Source organism: Manihot esculenta, chromosome 7 (genome assembly GCF_001659605.2).
Source record: "Manihot esculenta cultivar AM560-2 chromosome 7, M.esculenta_v8, whole genome shotgun sequence".
NCBI lineage: Eukaryota > Viridiplantae > Streptophyta > Magnoliopsida > Malpighiales > Euphorbiaceae > Manihot > Manihot esculenta.
Genome location: NC_035167.2, coordinates 28,954,813 through 28,980,095, shown reverse-complemented (window position 1 = coordinate 28,980,095; position 25,283 = coordinate 28,954,813). Strand labels below are relative to the sequence as shown.

The 25,283-nt window shown below is 30.5% G+C and overlaps 1 protein-coding gene across 1 annotated transcript; it reads right to left on the bottom strand.

The window, feature by feature from the left end:
- Positions 1–2,541: 2,541 nt before the first annotated feature.
- Positions 2,542–17,847, bottom strand: LOC110619221. The gene is made up of 14 exons (XM_021762520.2): positions 17,130–17,847; positions 14,666–14,752; positions 14,390–14,493; positions 14,178–14,228; positions 13,378–13,549; positions 12,963–13,277; positions 7,691–7,894; positions 7,061–7,573; positions 6,740–6,949; positions 5,901–6,089; positions 4,229–4,401; positions 3,649–3,801; positions 3,493–3,574; positions 2,542–3,397 (listed from the first exon to the last, which is right to left on the bottom strand). The coding sequence occupies exons 1-14, from the start codon at positions 17,727–17,729 to the stop codon at positions 3,005–3,007; spliced, it is 3,246 nt and encodes a 1,081-aa protein (XP_021618212.1). The 5' UTR covers positions 17,730–17,847; the 3' UTR covers positions 2,542–3,004.
- Between the last annotated feature and the right edge of the window lie 7,436 nt (positions 17,848–25,283).

Sequence of the window (25,283 nt, the reverse complement as noted above, 5' to 3'; positions counted from 1 at the left end):
TCATATTAAAATTAAAATATTTCAATTAAATTTTAAAATATTAAAAATAAAATATAAAAAAATAAAAAATTTATTAAAAATTTAAACCGATCAAATCAAACCGAAGTAGACCGGTTCAATTCGATTTGATTTCTAATCAAAATCAATTCGGTTCGATTTTTATAAATACCAAAATTTTAATTTTCCCGAATACTCATCCCTAACCACCTCACATTCAACTCTTTTTCGATCACATCGAATTCTCTTTTTATACTTATCATTTTTTAAAAATTTATTGATTTAAATGTCAGAGTGATTGTCTTTAAATACCAACCATCTCACTTTCTCTTTTTATGAATTAACAGATCATATTTAACTATTTTTCGGCTGCATCAATATTCTACTATTAATTTAAACTAACAAGTTATAATATATTTATAAAAATTAATTTGATAGTTAATAGAATTTAAATAAAACCTTTGTTTATATGATGTCTTTATTAGTATAAGTTTAACAATTTTTTTTAAGTTAATTGTTTATCGTATTAGCAATGTATCATGCATTAGTGTTTAATATTTGTAAATTAATAGCAAAGATGGATTTTTTAAAAATTATGAATTTATTTTTTATAAAAATTTATTTGGAATTATAACAAAAATTTTCAAAGTATATGTATAGAGAGATTAAGCCACTTAATTCCCTAAAAATATTATCAAAGTATTTTTAAAAAATTGTCAAATAGCAAAATTAATATAATAATTTTTTAAAATTTAAATTTCAAATGCACAATCATATAATAAAATAGTAAATATTATTAATTTATCATAAAGTTGTTTATATTTTTTAACGTATGATTTGATATATTTAAGCCATTTATTTTTTTATTTCGTATGTTTGTGATTTAGTTTTTTATATTTATTTTTCTATTTTATTTTTATTATATGTTATGATATCATTATAATATATCTTATATCTAATTATATATCCATTAATTTTTATTAATGGATTTCGATATTGAATTTGCTATTTTATATAAAAGTTATATAAAACTAAATTAACCATTAAAGTGTAAATCATTTTTAAGAAAAAAGAGAGATTTTTTAACAATTTTACCTTTTTAATAAATTTTATTTTAAATTATAATAAAATATAATTTAAATATAAATAAATTAAAAACTTTAAATATAATTGAATTTCATGGTAAACAGCTACAAGCAACAACAACGGAGAGAATGTAGCAAAATTAAACTATTAACGATATTGAATTTAATCATCGAATATAGTAGCACAGTCTCAAAATGCAATGTCTTCTAAAATAAAGCTCTCCTTAAAAGATAACCCAAGCACCCCTTAGCAGATTCAAAACAACACCCCTGCAGAAAAGCTCCAACACTATTTTAAGATTTATTATTACAGAGAATATAACATATGTCCTTTGTTTAGAATTAAAATTTGATGGAAATTTAATTTAATTAATTTTTTTATTTGAAACGAGGTAATTTAATTTTTTTTTTTATTTTAAAAGTTTTTATTGTAAAAAAATTGAAATTTTAAATATTTTTTTAAAAAAATTATTTTAAATATTTTTTTTAACAAAATAAATTATTTTAAATATTAACAAAATATATTATGACTGAATATATAATTTGCTTCTGAAGTTTAATTAAAAAAGTCATTTAACATATTAACTTTTAAATATTTAATATTTAATTTTTAATAAAATATAATTATTTAATTTTTATGTGGATATATAAATTTTTATGGATTAAATAGTTAAATTTTATAAAATTTAAAATTTAACAATTATAATTTATGAAATTTAAGTATTAAACAATTGTATTTTTATAAAAATTAAAAGTTAATAATAAAAAAGATTGAGGCGTCGATTTTTTCACAAAGATGATGCATCGAAACATAATAACAGAGTTCACCAATAACCAATAAGAAGGTAGTTTGAACAGTCTTTCCCATTTGTGAAAGGCCCATCTATTTATTGTAATATTTTGTCCGCTTTATTTGATATATATAAATTCTAGTACAAAGATGACTTTCATTTCTTTCAATTTAAAGTTAAAACTAAAAATAAATAAATCTATTACATCATTATATAACTTGTTATTCAGTTTTTACAATTAAGAGTCCATCACAACTTTGAAAACAATAAATCTTGTAATCATGTATTAAGCAGTATATAAAACGTAGTTTTTAAGAAATTTAAGTCTATGTGGAAATAATTTTACATTAATTAATATTTTATAATAACAATTATAATTTATAATTACTAACAAGTTATATTTTTAGCTTTCATTATTTGATCTATTTTTATAATTAGTGATAAAATTAATTTCTAATATTAACCTTGATAACATTAGTATTTCAAAATTTGAAAGAAATTTTTAAAGATAAATTAGTAAAATAAGTCATGAAAATTTAAATTTCAATAATTTAGATTTCAATAATTATGAAGAAAACTCTCTTATCCTGCAAGGAAATTCAAGTGGTTCTCTATCCATATATAAATCCAATGAAATACTGGACAACTGCTATTGTAGAGCACTGAAATGAAAAAGAAAAATCTGTAAAACTATTATTTATTCTCACCAAAATTGCTTCTACACTGCTGGAAGAATGTACAATAATGAAAGAATACATGCTTTGCTTTTAGTACCTGGAATGGATCCAATATTTCTGAATTGTTGAGAAAGAATTTCAATGAATCATGGGTGCTATACTCCTCGTGAATTAAATTTTTTTCCTTCATAAAGGCCTTCAATTCTAGTAAAGCTGCAATCTCAGGGAAGCTATCTTTTCTTCTCCCCTCCATTCCATAAGTATACGTATTCGGCAAATATGGGAAACTGATGAATCAATGTTGAAGCCGTTAGAAGATTAAAAAGAAAAAAACAAAAATTAGCTTTCGCCTGAAAAATTCTTCTCCGTTTCCTATAGCTGTGTGTTAGGCACCAGGCTTTCCAGAACTGTAAATAGTCGGTTCGTAGTTCAGAGTTACAACACTTCCTCCTAACTACCTCCTCCCAAGTGGCTTCTGAATGTATCCGGATTTCAACCTTTTATTTAGTTTCTCTTTTGTTATCCGCTTTTTCTCCATCTTTTGCCTGTATCTTTCTTCTCTTTCCCTTTCGTAAATTCCTTGCCAGTGCACTTCGCCGGTTAGTGGCCACAACCATCTTTCCCTTGGAGGATCACCATCATCTGCAGCCTCTGCAAGTTCTTCATCCATACCCTTTAACAATGTAAGATTGAAGTACTTCGCCCATATAGATCCTTTTCTTTGTTTGATTGGGTGCTGCTCCTCTAAAGAACCAGATTGTGGATCTATGTAAACCATTTTTCTTGCACTATGATAAGCCCAGACATTAACGAGGAGTTCCAATAGCCGACAATAACAGTGCCTTTCCTGCTTATCATTAAACAAGGAAATTTAAGAAAAATAGTATTATATGTTTCTGACTCAACATCTAAAGCATCAACTGCAGGATCCAGACGCCTTACCTCAAGCTCTGAAGAACTCAACAAACAAGAGTTCACTTGGCTAGAATTGGTATGCAAGGCATCAAGAGAATCGACAAACATCCTGCCGTTCAAATATAAAAGTCAACTTGACTGCAAATTCTGCAAGCTGAATTGTGCATAACCTTCATTACTTACCGAGCAAACATAATGAACTGTAAGAAGGAAGGGGTTGGCATCACCCAACTATGCAGGGCAGACCAGTGGCCTCCATCTTCTGGCATTGGAGGAAGAACTTCAAGATGGGATGGTAAGGAGTACATCTGGCGGAAGGCTGCTTCAAAAGCAGTTCTGCATGCATTAAGAAGCCAAAAGCAGTTGAATATAAAGCACATTTCACTTTCATGTAATAAAATTTTCACTTCAAAACAAATGCTAATAATCTGGGAGTCCAATGACAATGACTAAAAATTTGCCTTCACCCTATCATTTTGGCTTCTTTGCAAAATTGGACCACTTATGGCATCTAAAAACGACTCTTCCTTGGATTCAGTTTTGAACACACGTTGTATTTGACTAGGGCCAGATAATAGAAGGGACCATCATATTCATCACACCAACAGCTATAAGCGCAATTTCTAACTAACCTTGTAAAAGTTTAATGTGTGACAGTGTGAGACACTGCTGTACCATGCAAATGATTGACATTAATACCATCATACAAAATGCGGCAACAGGAACTTCGTATGAATATCCAACTAACATTTAATAAACATACCTGCAATGTCCTCCATTTAAAATGTCACAAATTGACCAGAATGTTGGTTCATTATTGTTTCCTGTTACTCCAGTATCAACATCCAACCGCGCCCAAAAGTACATTACATCTCCTCTAGTTTCGTTTTGTATCTTTTCTTCCAGAGCCTTTTCAGCATTAATGGATAATGAGACCTGCTTTGAGAGAAAAAAAGATGTGAAAATTGCAATTTTAAACAAGAGGAGATGCAAACAATTGCAAGTTTAAGAATTCTAACACCAATTTGGGGAGAATGATGGTATGGTTTTTTAAAGTGCATTGATGAAATGTACAGTAAGGTAAAATTTACATTCTTATCTTGCTTGGAGGGAGAAATGCTTATCTTGGAACTTTTGACAAATTGGAGGTGGAAAAAGAAAAATTATAAGGCGTTGAGTGCCCACTCATTACGGAAGGGTGATGTTTTGATTTTTCAAACCTCCAAAGCTCTGTTGTAAATCATGTCGAGGTGTTTTAGTGACTCATGATTAGCACGCGAGTGTGGATTTTAGATTTCCTAAAATAAATATAAATAATTCAAAATTGTAAATATAATATTGAAAATTAAAATTTTTGTTTCACCCTTATTTCGTATTACACAAACTAATTTATTATTTGAAATAATTTACTAAAAATCAACATCTAAAATTATAAATATAATATTAAAATTAAAATATTTATTCTCACCCACAAGGCTGGGTGAGACAAAATGTGCACGCATTTGACAGACGCATCAGTCTGCTGCTGGACGCATGCAGCAGGCTAGTTGCGAGCTACACTTGCTTCTACAATTCTTTTTTTTTTATAAAAAAAAAAAAAGAAAAGAAAAGCACCGAGACGCAATTTACAATAGAGTTTGGTAGTTTGAAATATTAAACCACCTAAATTGGTGCTCAACACATTTTGGTAAATTTTTTTCTCACCACCACCAATTTGTCAAAAGTCCCTCACCTTGCTTAGAGGGAAGGATGTAAAATGGTAGGCCTGTACCCATTTAAGGCCAAAAATTCTAGAATCTAAACCCACCAATTTCCTGGGCTAAAAATTTGGGAGTAATTGAGGGAGATATTGGCTGTTTTCTACAATATATACCCAACTTCCAAAAACTATGGTCACCAATTACCATGTGTCTCCCAAACCAGGAAAGGTTTATAAACTTTATAAACCTTCCTTACCTCCCAAAAACCAAGTAGAGTGTAAGGGATGTGTATTTAATCATTTTTGTTAACATATTAAAATTATTCAATCAGGAATGTCAATCTTGCTTCCCCTGTAGAAAGCTCATTTCATATTAAGAATTTCAATTTGTATCAGCATAATCATCCAACTATGACTTCATTTCAATGAAATCCCTATGTTTTCTAGATTTTTTACAAAATTCAGTTACATTTTTGAACTGATAAGCGGGTAAAAATATTCTAATCTAGCTTCACAAGTAACAATAAATTATTCAAAATAAAAATGTGGCTAAATTATTCAAAATATTCTAATCTAGCAGTTAAACTCGAAGTTTAGTAGTTGCTGATATAAATTTAAGTTCACTGACTACTGAAATTTAATGACAAGTTCAGTGACAATTATACGAAACTAAATAAGAAAAAAATAACACAATATCAAGAAGTTAACTGAAAAACTCCACCAGAATAAAAGGTACCTTCCTACCAGCAGCACGCCACGATTGAAACCCAATCCAAGGTCTACTGTGAATACTATCCACTTTGTTTGCGACAGAAAACATTCCTCCAATCTCACACAGTGTATTCCGATAGTAAGCGTCCTTCAAGATGGGAAGCCGGGCAGCTGCATCAACATCATCTGATCTTGATCTGCGTGCTTCTGTGGACTGATCCATACAAATATAGCTTAGGTGAGAAGGAAGTTTGGCTACCTATAAGGTAGTGTAGCTAAAAGCATAACAAAATCACCAAAAGATAGAAGATTCTCATATGTTGAAACAACTGCAACTATATTGATGCAATTCATACCACTGCATCCTGATTTAAACAATAATCATAATTGAATATTGTGGAATATGGAGTTAAAAACAAAGGTTGCAATTGCCAACAAATCTTGAACTATGGATTTTTTTTTTCCAATTAGTCATTCTTCGTCTGATATCAATTACTTATGTGAACTTTCCAAATAGTTGTGATTTTAGCCTCAGGCGTTTTAGCATTCATATATCAGCATTTTATTGCATTTTCAAAACGCATAAGGTTTCGTATCATTATTGCTTTTTCCTTTTTTTTATAGATGGATTATAAGCACCTGATATTAGTAAGAATTAATGTGCTTCTGTTACAAACTTGCAATGTCAATTAATTACAAAAAGACATGCAAATACACTAGAATTTATTTAATATTTGCATTGTCAATATGTGATGTCCTTTTACAGAATTATTGCGTTTCATGTCCATGTCAATGTGTCCATGCCCATGCATCATAGACAGAATAAGAAAAATGATAAATTTTCACAAAGAAATAATAACTTACAAGACTTAACCCACGATACAGAGAACCATGGTGCAAAAATGGCCAGGCCCCAGCTCCATTATATATCTCATAAATGCACACGGGCTGACCTGTCCTTTCAAGCTCTCCCTCATCTCTTTCATTTGCTTCAAACTTGAGTTTCTCAGCTTTTCGAGCATTGCGATATAAGTCATCCCATGCACCAGGATTTTTATCCATTCTTTCTTCAAGCTACAAATCAGGAAATAAACCTTCATGTCAGCCAAATGAAAGTCAGAGGTAACAAGGAAATAGGCACTCATGCAAAAGACACTGTACTGTGCTAGCAAGAAAATTGCATACCTCCTCCATTTCTAGCCTCTCATATTCTTCAAAGCTATCTACTTCTCTTAAAGCATCCCAATCTGATTTAATTGGTATATCTACAACTGGAATTTCAGTTCCATTTGCAGAGATATTAGTCCAACCAATAAGATTTTTCAACTGGTCCTCAAGGGAATAAACAATGCTAGATCCTCTGGAAGAAGAATCCCTCCCCTCCATGCCTAACAAGTCATCAGTTTCCTGTACTATTTTCTTCTGAAACAAGTTCCACTCCCATACCTTCTGTTGAAGCTGGGATGAAGGACCAGGCAACAAGGCATCTGATGGAAAACTGAGTAAATTCTCCAATAGCCTTGCATAACCAGTCATACATTCTGATGCAAGCATATTCCTAGCAAGCAGTCTTCCAGAGGCAGCAACAGTTTGAGCATACTTAGAAAGTTTCCCATCTGATATAAAAAGAGAGAAAACCTTCATCAAAGCTTCAGGGTTATATTTTTGGAAGAGTAACCCATGAACTCCATCAATAACCTGTAATTCAATAATGACTTTTATCTGAGTTTAGAAAGCTAAAAATGAAGAAGAGAGAGAGAGAATAAAGAGAGCTCATTGTAAGGAAAAAAAATCAAAGACAGAAAGTGGGCTTACATATTTTTTAATTATAGGAATATCAGGAGCAATGACAGGTACTCCAAATGTCATGGCTCGAGTAACTAAAGAGGGAAAACCTTGTTCATCTTGGGACGAACCATAAAGAACAATGTCTGCCATTAATAGTACGCCATTGACATCACCATTCAAGCCGTAATGCCTTATAGAACCATGAATAAGCCCCAGACGGGAAGCAATCTCCTATACAAAAAGATCCCATGAATTTGACCAAATTATAAGATTGATAATAGTCTCGTAAATTTTGTCCCACAATGAAATGAGAAAATCTTAATTTTATTGCTTTCAATTCTTGAGACCTAGTTCCACATTCTGCTTCATTCCAAAAAAGAAAATGCCTTCGCGCCTTCATACTTTCTATATCTAACTTGATTAAGAAATTGGAATTACAGAACATAATCTTTCACAAGAACAACTATAACTGGAATATTTTGATTACCAGGATCAAAAAGCCCAGTAAGCTTGCATCCTAATCCTTCCTTTTTGAAGTTTATACATTACAGATGTAGCACAAAGTGTTTACTTTTTCTCATTCCTATTTAGTCTTTTGTTTTCTTTTTGATCAGATGATGTGAAATTTGGAGACTTGCCTAGTCAAGCTATTTGGCTACTCGCGAAAAAGCACAACTGAACTCGATTTCTATATGCAGAACAGTTTCATGACTTCGACACAAGAGCAGAGATATTCTGGGGCTAAAAGATGCCTATGTTTAATATGTCCAACAAAGGTTTATGATAGAATTTGTTATAGTTTCTTATGTTTATATCTGCATGCGGTGAGGCAAGCATGACCAGAAAGATAGCTTCCTGGGTGTTGGGGGTTTTAGTCTTGAAAGTAAGAGATTTTAAAGATCACAATAGTTGGTCCTTTATGGAGACTTTGGATTGACAACTCATGGATAGCAGAGAGTGAACCACCCTAAATATCTTCATCTTCAATTCATGTATGAATTTATAATTTCATGTACTCCTGTTTAACTTCGTACTAAAAGTAGTAACAGAGTTACTGTTGCCCCAACAAAGTGGTATCAATGCATACCATAGTGTCATCAAAGGCAAAACATGCACTAATGTGCCCAGGAGCACGCATGAATGACATGAGACAAAAAAAAATTGTTCATAAAAAATTCAGTATTACTTAATTTCAGTAACATATTTAGGAAATCAGTAGTCAACCTTTAAAAAATAACAAGAACAGATTATTTCTAAACAACTTGAAAAAGAAAATTAAAATCTCCATAGCATAAATCTCTAATAAACAAATTAATCACCAGACAAAAATTGAATAGGCAGAAAATCAACCCTTTTAAATAAACTGAATATATACTCGCAATTAAAAATTAAAATTATCAAGAAATTTAAAAACAGGGTCTTTTATGAATTAGTTTCTTTTGTTTTAATTTTTAGTTTAGTCATTAGTTTCTTTTATTCTCATAAACTCAATGGATGAACAATCTGCACTCTGTTAAAAAAAAGGCAGAAGCAAACTAGTAAACAAACAGCAAATAAGCCAGCAACATACAGAAATAAACAAACGAGTAACAAATCCAAGTGAAAGAAAAGGAAGAAGGAACAAAAAGAAAAAGGAAAAAAAAAGGCTAAATCCTATGTCCAGCGGGAAACAGAGGTGACTGCTTGTGGGGAGAATTGGGAGGGAGGGACATAGTTATTAAAAACTCAAGGCACACTAAGGTGCCAAAGGGTTTTGGATCCTAGGCACAAGGTACAGACGCCATGCCTAGAGACATGATGCGCAAAAAATAATAATAATAATAATTTTTATAATAAATTCATTAAAATATGCACCACCAAATTTAATAATTAGAATATTAATTACATATAAAATATATGCTATATGTCATTCATTTTGTTACTTTTATTTTACTTTATTACATCATAACTATTATTAATTTTACCATATAAATTAGTGAAAATTATTATTAAAATATATTATATTAATTTTATTTATCATTCAAACAATATTAAATAATTATTATCATTTTTAATTATTATTTTCAGTTTCATTATATATTTAATTTAATAATTACTTACTAAATATGACAAATTAAATTTTATAAGTTTATTATGAATAATTATGAAGTCAAAACAAAGGTAACTTACTTTAATCTTCAATTTATGAACATTAGAATTGAAAATATTACATGCAAAAATAGATAATAAAATGAATTAGATCTAAATTAGTCTTCATTACTATCACCAACTTTTGTACACAATTGTAGAGCCAACCAATAAAAGCCCAACACTTAATTTGAGAGCAGAGGCATAAAACTGAGCAATAAAAAGCATGCCCAGTTGCCACGCTAGAACGAATAGCAAAATAAAAGAAAAAAGTAAGAAAGAAGCAAAAATCATTGAAGAAGAAAAGAAGAGGAAAGATGCTGATGCTGAAGAAGAAAGGAAGAAGAAAGCAGCAGCAAATTTGCAGGAAGAAAAGTAGAAGAAAGAGAGAAGGAAGAAAAAACAAAATGGGGGTGAGGATGGAGCTGTTACCCCATTAGGGAATGGGGGTCAGAGAGGATGGAGTGCAGGAAGAAAAGTAGAAGAAAAGAAGAAAGAGAGAAGGAAGAAAAAACAAAATGGGGGTCAGAGAGGATGGAGCTGTGAAACTGAGAGACCCAAAAGTAAAAGAAAAAAAGGTAGACAAGGAGGATGGAGCTGTGAGACTGAGAGACCCAAAAGTAAAAGAAAAAAACGTAGACAGGTTAAAATGCACCTCAGGTGCTCCATCCTCTCTGACCCCATTAGGGAATGGGGATCAGAGAGGATGGAGCTGCTCTTTAACAACTATGGAAGGGAATGGGGGTCAGAGAGGATGGAGCTGTGAGACTGAGAGACCCAAAAGTAAAAGAAAGAAAGATAGACAGGTTAAAATGCACCTCAGGTGCGCTTGGGTGTTCACGTCACCCGCCTTCTACAACTAGAGGTGCTGAGGCCGGCACCTGGTGCACCTCGCACCTCAAGCACATCTTTAATAACTATGGTGCATGCTGAACTGAAAAGCCATACGGAACTGTTAAAAACAATACAGAATCAAACTTATCTTATCGTTTTAGTTCGAGTTTGGTCCTTCACTAAGGACAGAACCAAAACTGTACCAAAACTAGATTTTTTACGTATGTTTTTCTATAATTTTTTAGGTAGATTATATATTTTTAAACATAATTAGATATATTTATACACATTAATATTATAATATATGTATATTATAATTATTATATCATGTATTAAAATTTACATACTATTATTACCTTTTATTTATCTACCTTTTCTTAATAAATTTAGTTGTAAAAATACTAAATCACTTTATTATTCTTAACTACAAGTGCCTTCATTATATTTGTAATATATTTAATCATTTATTACACGTGTATCCTATAATTAAAGGTTATATTATAAAATGGTAATTATAATATATATTAAATCCCCCATCCCCCATCCCCCATTTCAAAAAAAAATATATATATATATTAAATGATATACTTACACTATTGTTTTATGCCTAATTTTGTGTGTATATATACACACACCAGTGTTATCAAGGCGAGCCTACATTAAAGTGACAAAATCTCCTATCGCATTAGGCGGTGAGCCGGTGACACCTTTCCGGAAAAGGCAACAAAGTCAAATTGTATATATATATATACTGACTATAGTTTATACATTTTAATCTAACTAAACATTAATTTCTTTAACATTTAGTTAGATGAAAATATATAAAATATAGTTGGTGATACATTTTATATATATATATATATATATATATATATGATGCATAGAAGATTAATATTAATTTCTTAATATATAATTAAATAAATATATAATTAATATATAAATTAATAAAAAATTAATAATTAATTAAATAGTAATATTAACTAATAATAAAATAATATATAAATTTTTAAATTATATAAACTATATATACTATATAATAGAATAATATAATATAATAATCTATATAATAAATAATAATATTATTTGACGTAGAAGATAAATATAGAATATAATTATAATATAGAATATAGAAATAATAATATAATAAATAATAAAATAAAAATGTAATATATAAATATAAGAAAATAAATTAATATTAATTTTCTATAAATAAACATTATTTATAAATAAATAAATATCATTTATTATATATTACTTATACCAATATTAATATTTTATTTTTATATTACTAATATCAAGATAATTTATTATATACCATCAAAGAAAAAGCAAAAAGGGTAAAAAAAGTTCAAAGATTTCATGTCTCATCTTCTTCCAAGAAAAAAAAAGCGACTTTATATTATTTAAACTACTTTCTCTTCCAATGTGGCATCTTCTTCCTCCTCTTCTTCTTCCTCTCTGCTTCCTTCTTCCAACAAGATTATGCTCTTTTATTTTTTTTCTTTTCTACTGTTGAAAAAGAAAAATGGAGGTGCCGGCGACAGGTGACACCTTACCTGACTGGTGCCTCTCCCTCTAAGGCGAGAGCCTCAGGGACGCCTCACCTGGCACCTTTCATCCCTCTAACAACACTGAGTATACTTTATCAATTTGTAAATAATTTAAATGTATATATGATATAATTTGAATCCATAACTAGCTTTAAAACTTAAATGGTAATTCAAATATGACTTTTTTATGAAAAAATTGTATAAATTTGAACAGAACTGGAATTGAAACCTACAAACCAAAAACTGTACCAAATTGGAAAACAAAACAGCAAAACAGAACCAGAAACATATGGAACTTCGGTTCGGTTTCGATTCTTAGATAGACCTAAACCAGAACTGCACACTCACAGCACACACTATAGGGTCAAAACAAAATATCTACTAAATTGCAGGGAAAATGACAATCGAATACTCAGATATCAGAGAAGCAAATAAGATCCTATGTTTATACAAAGAGAACTAGATAAAAACATCATGGTTGATCCATCAAGTATTTTCCCAACCCCTCAAATTATTATTATCAACGTGACCTAATCAATAACAGATGAGCAACTAGCTGGTGATACTGCTTCATCTGATAAAAGGAGGCACTTTAGGCACTTCAAGTATTTTCCCAACCCCTCAAATTATTATTATCAACGTCACCTAATCAATAACAGATGAGCAACTAGCTGGTGATACTGCTTCATCTGATAAAAGGAGGCACTTTAAGCATATAAAATGGAAACAAGAAACTTGGAACATAATAATATATGAAATAAAAAAAGTTCATCGAAGAAGTTGACTACCTGCAAACCATCGCCATCTGTAGAATTACCACATAAGAAAGCGAATTTAAATGAACCCTCAGAATCTTGTCTCCTTGCATATTTAACTAGTAGAGGTCCTAGGGAATGCATGGCCACAGCATAGTCCCATGACAACTTATCATAAAAAAAAGAACTCCCAACAACTAGAACCACCACATCATCCTCATTGAATCCATTGTCTGTCCTCAGTTGGTGCTTGGCATGGGTCTTACTGTAACTTTCAGCGGCCCACACATCTACTGGTGATCCAGGAATCACAAAGAAGTTTCCAGTGTCAAGTACACTATATAGCATCTGATGGAAGAATAAATATAAACAAAGTACTGCATAAGAATATCTATTACAAAGCAGACTGAAAATAAGGTAAAACATCAAAATAAGAAGGCATAATTACCGGTATAGTGAAATCTGGAAATACAACAACATTAGCTCTCTTAAATGCTCTTCTCCAATAAGACATGATATATTCCCAGCCCATTTCCTCATACACCGAAAGACGATTTGCAAGAGTGTCTTCTTGGATTATCCACAATAATGGTACTGAACAAAAAGGCTCCTGCATAAGGCTGCATAAATATAAAACCCACTAATCATCTCAAACTAAAGCAGCAGATATAAATAGCTTTATACACAAAAACCTGTTGCACCATAGTTTATCAAAATTTTCCAGCATCACTTCTACCTCAATCTTCTTTCACAACAACAATCAAATTTTTTACAAATCAAAACAAGTTATATTTTCTGAGATATATGATATACTTAATTGTAATAATTTCACAAAATATCAGGGAAGCTCATAAAAATTCATGCATTAAAATACCTTGAACTGCATACCCTAAATGACAGTACTCTAACACTAACAAGTAGCAAACACAAGTAACAACCAGACTCAATCCAAGTCCTCATGAGGGAGCACAACACCATGATTTATGATATGGAAATTTTGCTACAACTGAGGGAATAAAATTCCATGTTCAGTACTTGTGGTTCAATTTTATATGCAAAGCAAAGACATCAAAGTACAGAACACGTGTATAACCAAATGAAACATAATTTGTTTGAAAGATGTCCTGAAAGGTGGATACAATCAGATAAAAAATTCCAACTCAATTCACCCAGGTGAAATTAAGCAAAGGAACACTTGATTAAAATGATAACCCTCAGTGAATTACACTTAGGATCAAATCTACCCACCTTGAAATGGCCTCTGTGGCTTCAAGTGAATCAACAATAACACCTTCAAAGCTGTGGAAGATGCACTTGTTAATTAACCAAACCTAGCAACTTATTTGAACAACAAATATTTTTTTTTAAAAAAAAAACTAATCATTACAAATAATTCTGAAATAAAAACCAGAAAGAGGAGTCCGTTTAAGAAATGCCAGCAAACATCAAGCGAAACATACCTTGACCAATCAATATGACCATATTGCTCTGGTTGTAATATTGATACCTGACCACTTATTTGATTCCACAATGGTTCTGCTTTTCCATTCTCCATGGCATAAATCTGTCAAAGGCATATGAGGGTCATAAGCCTTTTCAAACTAGCAGTCGAAAATTAGATGCTGGTTTCTTTTTGAAAGGAAGCTAAATCAGCCAGTTGAAGAGGTGATATGAAATATCAAAATTCACTCAGAAATGTCAAAACAATCACATGCAGCATAGCTGGAGCCATTCACCTTAAGAGCATAACCGAGTTTCTGTAGATTCTTCATCACAGTGACCAACATCAATGATCGTGCATCTTTCTTCATGTTTCCTAAGATCTGCCAACAATCAGGCGGCATTAAGATTTTTTTTTTTTTTTCGAGTATTAAGACTGAAATTAAAACAAAGAAAAAATGTTTATTTGTAATTTGGTGTTGAATTTGATGAAAACTTTATCTAAAATTAACAATGAGCAGTTTTAACAAGTATTAGCACTTAATTAGAGGGAGGTAGAAAAGGAAAAGAGAATCAAGTATTAGCACTTCATTAGTTGTTATTTATTACCTAAAGGAAACTTGTAACCTACAAGTTCTAATAGATAAAAATGAACAAGAAAGAAAATCTCAAAGAAAAAAGAGAGAGAAGATGAAAATGCATTGTTTTAGTATGCAGTATGCACATACAGTGCATATATAAATACAAAGAAAAAGAAAGATGGGGAAATCATTTCCTGTTTTCCCTTTTTTCTTCATTTCTTAAAATTTCATAATATTTCCTTCTTCCATGCCTTTCAACAATTTTATATCCTTCTGGAAAAAATTGTCCTCTCAATTGTCAAAATTTTTAAAGCCCCATATAATTTTAAGAACAGGAGGGAAAAGCTAAAGCCCATCCATAGCCTACGATATTTCTTTTCCTATTCCTTTTTTCGTTTTTTTTTTCTTTTATTTTTTAAAATTTCACGAACTTTCTTCCTTCCATGCCTTCAACCATATATTCCCATGCATAACCTAGGTTCTCTTTTTTTCTTTTCTTTCCTTTTCATTCTTTTAAAATTCCATAAAGTTTCATTCCTCCATGCCTTCAACAATATATATCCTTCCAGTAAAAACTGTGCCTTTTTTTCATCATAATTTTCAGAGCCCCATTTAGTTTTGAGGAAAAAGGGGGAAAACTAACATTCGTGGATATCCTGTGTCCTTCTTGTAAAAATTATGTCTTCTTTTTTTTTTCCATTTCTTAAAATTCCTTAAAGTTATTGTTCTTCCATGCCTTCAGGAATGTACAACATTCTAGTAAAAACTAACCTCTTTTCAACTATAAGAATTTAAAAAGCCACACTAATTTTCTAATCTTAAATCCTCCCCTCCCCTTTTTTTCCCCTTTTCTTCACACATTCAACAATGTAAATTCTTCTGGCGAAAAATTGTTCTTTTTTCAACTGTCAGAAACTTAAAACTCATTTGTTTTTTAATTTTAAATTTTCCTTGGTCCTCTACCATCCTCTCTCTTTTTTTCCCTTCTGAGGAATGTGAGAATAAGTGGAAGGAGCAAGTAACTAAAGCTATAATGAAACCCATTCTAGGTGGATGTCTCTGCTCAAAACTAGACAAAGATGTCTCTGCTCAAAACTAGACAGTCTTTCAAGAAATTTTTCTGCCAGTAATATCTTCCTCAATTTCTCTCCTAATGTTTGCAGGTTTACTCCATTTTAGAGATTATTCTGTTCAGTTCGTTTAAATTGTTGAGCTTTTCCATATCCCTCAAGTTCTTACCACAAAAGTATGCCCACTGCTTTCTAATTCTCTCCAAATTCCTCAAAATGAAAACTCTATGCATCAGAGTTTACTGCAAGCATAGGAAGGTCAAACTTTATTTTAATGATGGCAAGGTATAATTTTTTATTTAAAATTCTGTCTCTCTTCCTGTATGTAGACATATAATTTCCAACATAATGATTCACATAACCTAACAACTCCTTCCGAACCATATATCATCAGGAACTAACTCAGTCCTTAATACACATTAGATTTTCTCCACTTACAGCTTTATCTTCCCAAAATTTCATAACCCTCTAAGAACCTGATTCCCATTTGTTTTGAATGATTAGGATTAGGACCAATGTAGCTGTACCCTCCAGTTGCAGAAAACTAACTGATTGATAATAAAGTGAAACATAATAGCAACTGGTGAATCATTTCATAACATAAAGCTTCATGATCATATGGCCAATAAACCAAAGCCTCCAGTAAACTTCCCCAAATACCATAACTGAAGGAAACTGATGACGTTGCAATCTTATGAACTCTAAAATGTGGCTGAACATAATTTTTTTTTTTTTTCTTTTCTCCCTTTGCCTTTCAGGTTCTCAAGGAAAGAAACCCATTACATTGAAGTTGCAACTGAACATTTAGTTAACCAAAATGAGTTAAACTGACAATAGAAAAAGAACTTCCACTAATTCAATTTTATCTAAGCAATAATAACAATATAAATAACACTATCCTGAGTATCCAGGGTAAAAAACCCGTAGAGAGTTTAATGCTCATTTACCCCCCCACCCCACCCCACCCCAAATAAAAAAAAAACGGCAGCATTATCTGAAAACGTGAGTTTCCATAATTATTATTTAGGATTCAGAAATCCAAATTAGCAAAACAACTAGAAATTCCCATCAATAAATTCAAACCTTGGAAATAAAATCAGAACACTTACCAGCGCAAGCCTAGGAGACCGAAGCCCCATTCTCCCCTGCAATCTCGCTTGATCAAGCCCATGCCCCTCCGCAAGCCCCATAGATTTTCTCCCTGGCAAGAATTTCAAGGTGCTCCCCAACCTCAACCCCTCTCTAATTGATCTCCGGTGCTCACTGAACACAATCTCAGTGATCGAGCTCTGTAACACCATCGACGCCATTGCGAAAGCAAAAACCGCGAAAAAAATCACAAAGTAAAGCAAATACGCGCCTCTAAACGGGAACCAAAAGAGAAAACCCTTGCGATTGTTTCGGTTGGGGGTATGGTGCAATCGACTGCGTAAAGAAGTGCGATCTACAGAGGATTTGGCGGCTCTGTCCTGATTATTAGAAGTAGCGGTGGAGGTACCAATAGGATTTCGCTTAAAACGTAAACGATCTCGGATCAAGTGGAGACCTTGGTCATTGTTGTTGTTATTGCTGCTGCTGCTTCCGTTGCCGGCATTAGGAACGCCATCGGTAGCAGAGGAGGTGGAGGTAGGAGAGGAGGAGGTGGTGGTGGTGGCGGCGGTGGCAGCAGCGGCTTCATCGATTTGGGAAAGAGAGGGATTTCGGCCCATAAGAAAGGAGAATTTTCTCAGGATAGCGGAAATATTGTTAGAGTTGGCATAGAAACTGTGTTTTTCGTTATGAGTTCTTCAACTTGAAGGTGAGAGATTGAGACTCTTTTGTTTTTTTCTAAAGCATTTTTTATTTTATTTATGTATTTATTTATTTTAATATGCTTCTCGTCATAGCTGTGTGTGTGTGAGTGCAAGCAGTGAGTGAACGAAGTGCACGCGCTTTCGGAGAGGGCCATTGGGGGCCAGGCCAACTGGACATGTGACTTGGGAGGATAGGCTGGAAATTTTTCTGTGTAGAGCTAAATATATTACTCATTCCCTATGCGGAAAATAAAATATTTAAAATATTAAATTAAGTGATTATAATTTTTAAATTTTATATATATAACTATCAAATACATTTATTGAAATAAGACAAATTAAAAAGGTATAATGATGGCTTATTATTTTGATGGAAATTTCATAATTGGGTGGATTTTCCATTTTTTCCTCAAAGATAATTGGCTGTGAGTCGGGTTAGCAACTTTTTGACATTAATCCTTTTACGCGTTTGACGCCTTTGTTTTTCTTGAACACCGACTTCATTATTTTCAAAAGCTTCTTACGGTAACAACACATGCCTTTATATACACAATGTCGAAATAATTGAAGTTCAATCATCAGCACGTCTCTAAATATTATTGTTATTTTAATTATTAAAAAATATATTTGGAAAATTTCATCAAAATATTCTTAAATTTGATATCGTATTTTTAGTCATTTTATTTATTTTTAATAACATTTTTTAAAATTCTTTTAGTTAAATTTTAAATAAATAATTTTGAAATAAAATCTAATTCTCCATGTACTACATATCAGAGCTAAATAAAATTCAAAATCAATTTTTCGAAATAAATTTTCTTTTACTCCATTAAATAGATTATACAATCCGATTTTAAAAATAAACATATAAGCTAAAAAAAAAATCACAGTTTACTAGAATATTCTGTGAAAAATTTTCATAATGAGATACTCATTAGAGTTGTAAAGAAAGAAAAAAGAGAAAAAAAAAAAAGAGAGAAGGGGAGGAGGACAAGCATAAAATGAGATGTAAAAGAAAAAGGTAAAAAAAAATACCTATTTTTTTCTTTTTTTCTTTTTTTATGAACATGTCAAATATGTCAAGTATATATTTAGTTTTGATTCATTCTTTAATTAAAATAATTTTATAATTTTTATATGTTATTACAGTATAAAAAAAGAGCATTCATTAATAGTTAAATTTCTTCGACAACTGAACTGCATAAAATATTAAAAAAATAAAATGTATTAAAATAATAAATATAATATTTACAAAAAGAACATATTTTAATTTATGATTATTGAACAGAAATGATCACAATTTCGTTTTTAATTATGATTGTAGCCAAAATATTTAATTTTGGATTGCAAAATCCTAACTTTTAAATTTATTATAATTATAGTCGATCTCTAGAATGATTTATCAAATTGAATGGAAAAGTTTAAAACTTTATATTTAATCACAATTATAGCGATAATTTTTAATATTACATAAATTTTTTTACTTCATTTGCAATTATAGTCGATTTTTAAAATAATTTTGATCAATTTTAAATTAGTACAAATATCATAGTTACCTTTTTAAATATTTAATTATATATATATATATATAATTAATTCTTTTAACTTAGTTAACCATATATCCTAAAAGTGCTTAACAATTATTATTCCAATTCCTAATTTGAAATAAAAAATTTTCATTTTGAATGAATCTCTAAAACTAACTCGTTGTAAAGTTTAAATTAGAGATTATGACAATAAAAATTAAGTGTTTTTTAAAGTATATGATCAATTACTCGGTAAGAGGTAGATATTAAAATAATAAAAATATATGATTAATTAGAGTTAAAGAATCAGTTACATAAATTCAACTAAATATTTATAAAGGTACATAATTAATATATGGTATGATATTTGTATTAATTTAAAATTGATCAAAATTATTCTAAAAATTGACTATAATTATAAAAAAAATTAAAAAGTTTAGATATAATATTAAAAATTTTGGCTATAATTGTGATTAAATATAAAGTTTTAGATTTTGTTTTATCTAATTTGATAAATTACCTTAAAGTATGAGTATAATTATAATAAATTTAAAAGTTGGGGTTTTATCGTTCAAAATTAAAAATTCTAGTTATAAATATAATTAAAAGTAAAGTTGTGATTTTTTTATCAATAGGCCTTTAATTTAACACAAGGAATAAAAAGAGAGTTTAGAAATAGGGGAAAAATTAAATGGTAAGGTAGGTGACTTAAGGGTTTTTTCTGTTGCAAAAGAGGAAACTTCAACGGGAGAAAATATATTCATCTCCATCTTCATCTTCAAGCAACTACTACTCGATAATGTCTAGACAATGCAGTTCCAAGCTATATGGTTCTAATTATGGTTATGAGGGTGAAGTGAGGATTTATGGATGCAGTTGGAAGATACTTCGATGGGTAGCTTGGACTAATAGGAATGCTGGCAGGAGGTCTCATGTATACAGTCGTCCAAATGTAAGAAGCCAAAAATTATAAGGTGATTTTTCTATATTATTATCTTATTATGACAATTAATATTTGATATATAATGTGGAACAAAGTATGTCACTTTTTTCTTAGCATAAGGCTAATTTTGGAGGGTGGGCAAAGACAATAATTAATAAGAAAAAAATAAAAGATTTGAGGATTACAAAATTTAGTGTATAAATTAAAGGAAGATAGTGCTCAATTGAAAGAAAAGAATGAAGATCTCTAAGGATTGATTAGGGAAAGAAACAACATCTTCAAAACTCAAATTCTGAACCTGGAGTTTGATATTGTTGAGTTGAAGAGAATTAGTTCTTGTAGTGTAAGAGGTTTTCAATTTCAAAAAAAGATGTTTTTGGTTTGAAAATGATATTGACTACAATATAACCGGTTATTGTTACTATATTTGTGGTGAAAGCAAAAGCAAAAGCAAAAGAATGATGATTACCCAATTAGTATTTTATTGTACAACCATGATATGGATGTATTTAGATATGAATGTTCAATTGCTTCATAAGCATTATTGTTGTAATATCATATATTCACGCTCCAACTAAACAAAAAATATCGAGTTTCATCGGCAAATAATCACTCTTTGAGTTTTTTTTGGACAACACATCTGGTGATCTGAGATCCAGAAAATAAGGTTTTACAAGGGTTCTGTCAACTTAAAAAAAGTCTTTTCTCCTCCTTTTATCTGTTTCCTTTTGTCCGCTAGTGGCGTATAACAGGCTGCCCATCACTGAACTACCTGTCCCTGCCATATTGATATGGACGTACGAGAATATCAGATTCCTGCTACATGTGTAACGGCCTCTGATTCTCCCCGAGCACGCATGCGGACGGACCCACAAGACGAATGGGTTGATCTTCTTCCTGGTCCCGGGCTGGACCGGATGGTAAGATTAAAACGGGGTCCAGAGGGGATCTGCTTGAGGGGCTATGAAGGTTGGGACGGCCTGTTTGAGAAACTTCTGATGGAGCCCAGTCTCAAGGCTTGAGCGGGCTGGGCCTGGTTTGCGTGGGTGGCATAAGGGCCTCCAGGCGATGAGCTACTGTCATGGGCCTGACCCCAGACCGGGGTGAAGAAATCCAGCGGTCATCAATATCTATTTCATTATCTTCTATTGAAGTTATTAAAATTAGTGTCTGATTCCTAAGCCTAATTCCAAATATATGAGCTAAACACAAATGAGGCAAATCACATCTGAATTTTATTATCAAGGTAATCAAGCATCAATAATAGTTATTACTATATTCAACATGAACTCCTTACCTTCCACGAGTTATAAATCCTATATAATTGTAAGAGAGAGAGTATGAGCTGTAAAACTTGCAAGAATATTCTTATACAAGTAAATTGCAATCAAAACCAATAAAAATGTTAATGTCAAACTATAGTATAGATAATGCATACAATATAAGTAATTTACTTTGAATGCAACATTAGTTTTCTTCATACCAAATTCTAGAAAATTGGGATCTCCATACACATTGAGCAAGTAATATGATATAATTAGTACCTATTGTTGCATCCCAAGCTATAATAACACCTTCGCCACTCCATAGCCAAATTACTTTCAATTTCTTTAATGCAACACAATAAAAAAAACCTCTAAATATCGAATATTAATCTCCTTCAAGCAGTAATAACTTCAATAAAAGTTGAAAAAAATTAGGATTTTTAGAGATTTAAGAGAACCTTCTTCTCTTTGCATAGCTTTATCTCTCGTCCAAAAGCTTTTCTATTTAATATTTAGAGAGATTTGCTATTTAGTCTCTGAGTATTACCATCATTAATAAGTCAATCCTTACATTTTAAAAAATTTATTAAAATGTCTTTATTTTTTCTCTCCGTCAACAAAATAGTTATTCCGTGCTCTATTCTGTTAAAAATAGATGAAGAATGAAAAAAAAAATATTTTTCTTCTTTTTCCTCAATAACTTAATTTTTAAAACTTTTTTTTTTTACTTCTTCTTCCTTAATAACCCAGTTTTTAAAATTCAATTTTTTTTTACTTCTTTTTCTTTCTAATAATTCAATTTTTCTTCTTCTTTCTTCTTCCTTAATGACCTAAATTTTAAAAATTTAATTTCTTTTTATGAAAGAAAGGAATAATTTAGTCTTTTAATATATTTTTAATGACATAAATAAATAGAATTGGATGGAAGGACTATTTCGTTAAAAGAGAAAAAACATAAAAATATTTTAATAGATTTCTAAAAATATAAAAATCAATTTATTAATAATAATACTATCCAAAGAATTAAATAGTAAATATTCCTAATATTTAATATTTCTTTTCTTCTCTATCAAAATTTTTTATTACACGTTTAATAACACTTCACTCTCTCAACATATAAATGTCATTGAAATACTGGTTCTCTAATAATTGTTGGCCTAATTTGGCCATTAATGAAAACTTATGTATATATTTATTCAAAAATTTGAACTTTAACTTATTTGACCGGGTGAAATTAGACTTTTTTTTTTTCAAATGGTTTTGACTCTTAAATTTTTGAAAAAATGACTTTATAATAAATCATTTCTTTATTATATCACGTTATATTTTCTCTTCTCCTCATCTCTTTTTTTTAATTAATTTTAATTTTTTATGAACTTTTTTATTGATTATTGATAAATGTTTGATCGATTGTCTTTTTTTTTTTTAATCATTTTAGATTGAATTTTTAATAATTTTTAAATTTATCTTCTTTTGTAAGGAACATATCTTTCTTATATGACTTTTACTTCACTTATTTAATAATAATGAAAAATATCTTTCTGATATGACTCATTCCTCACTCGTCTAATCATAATTTTTTGATTAAATTTAATTAATTTTGATAAAGAACTTATTAGATTCCTTCTGAAATTTTAATCAATATCGTTTGATTAAAACGATAGAAAAAAATGATAGGTTAGAAATCGAAAATTCTTATTAAAATTTTTTAAAGATTGAAAAGTGAGTTTCATATAATATAAAAAAAGTTATTTATAATATAAAAAAAATCTAATATGTAAAATTATAAAAATATTAAAAAAAAATAAAATACAAAATTGACTCCCTATGTAACAGCCCGGAAACCGAACTGCCACCGGCACTAGGATCCAGATCGACTTAAGGTCGCCGGGACCCGTAGTAAGCCTGCTATCCTGTCTGTATACCTGTGAAATCCCATACATGATCATACATTTTCTGTCTTCATTCCAAGGCTTAACCTGTGCATGCACTCTCTCTGTTCTCTACTAATCCCTACTAGAGCTCCTCATGGCGCTAGGCGGATCAAACTCAGAATGTTAAGCCTGGTTTTGCTCATAAACATACAACAATAAAGAAACATACATAAACTGATCATGTGACTCCACAAAGGGATTACAAGTCTTATAAGTCAAGCACCATTCTATACACTATACATATCCATTTACATTTACATGTCCACAATTCTCCCTTGTTGCCTTTCTTTCAAAACTCAAGTCTTTTAACACGTCAAAACATGAAAACAAGTGAAAATACCTTGGAAAACCTATGCATTACCCTTCTCGAGGGTTCCGACACCCGAGATTCCACCGGACGACAGGAATGCCGATGCCGGACTCGAGCCGGGTATTACACCCTAAACGGTTGATTTCTCGCCTCGAACTTTGTGACAAACATGTGGTCCTCGTCACACTTTTGAAAGTCATGCGTCTCAACATTCTATTTTCGAAAAGTTATCGCGGGTCTCCATCGGACGTTAGCAGCAAAAGTTAGATTCAGTTCAAGTCTGTCGTAAAATCCAATATTAATTGCTCCGTGTCATTCCCTTCTACTTGTAAAGAACTCGACCTCGAGTTGTAAGGAAGGAAGATCCGGATACCTCAAATACTCATATCATCATCAAAGACTCACCCTTTTCTCGACAAGGCGAGTCTTGGCACAATGTTATTGTTAATAGTTATAGTCTAGCGTATACTTATTACACCTGTAATCATGGGATTGCCAATTTATTAGCTGGCTATATCCCTTATAAAGCAATCATCCACATCATCGTTAGATTATTAGGAAATTTTATATTCACCAGCTTTTTACAGTATGAAATTATAAGCGCAAATGTACACTACTCTCTGACACTACTCAAACTCTAAGCAGTTTATTGCATTCTCTCTATTTTTCAGTATACTGACTTCCACCTCATGTTCTCTCCTTCGCAAATTGTATTCGGTCACAACTCAGTTTCATTCTGGTCACGTCATCAATCTAATCTCTACAACATCATAAAGGGTGATGATATGCTTATTAAAAACTATAATAAGGGAGCGAGGGGCAATTCAAAACCATTTTATTTGCATGGATAAATTTAGAACATTTATTTAATATTTATATAATAAATTACTAACATAAGAATTAATTATTTATAATTTGTATTTAAAACAAAAAATATAAAAATAAATACATGAGTACAAAATTTGATTTTAATAAATAAAACAATTGCAAATTTAGAAATAAAAGTATAAAAATACTAGAAATTAGATCATACTTATTACATTAGGGTTTCAACCGTGCAGCATTTTATTTTCTTAATTAATAATGTTAAATAAAAATACTAAAATCATATGTTTTAACGTGTTAGATTGAATTTGAATTTGTTGGATAACTAAATAAAGAACTTATAAGATTTCAATCTAATCGGAATTTTATTTCATCATTTTATATTTGAAATAAACAATGTTATTGATATGATTTTTTTAAATTTAAAAAATAAATAATATAAAAGAAATGAAATCAAGCTTAATGAGCCTACTATTAAAAATAAATAGAAAATAAATAAACATATTTATATTATTTTTCCAACTATTTTAAATAATATAAATATAAATTCTATTCTACTAAATAAAGAACTCATAAAAAAACACCCTGCTAACTTAAAAAGTTTGTGCAAGAAATAATAAAACTATAACATGAAAAAAAAAATTCAAATAAAAAATATTAGATTTTG

Excerpts from the sequence above, each read along its gene's own strand:
- LOC110619221 (XM_021762520.2), bottom strand. The coding sequence starts at position 17,729 with ATGGGCCGAAATCCCTCTCTTTCCCAAATCGATGAAGCCGCTGCTGCC. Across the intron at positions 6,950-7,060 it reads AGAGGCTAGAAATGGAGGAG|CTTGAAGAAAGAATGGATAA; the intron begins GTATGCAATTTT and ends CCTGATTTGTAG. Across the intron at positions 3,575-3,648 it reads CAGTTCATTATGTTTGCTCG|GATGTTTGTCGATTCTCTTG; the intron begins GTAAGTAATGAA and ends TTTGAACGGCAG.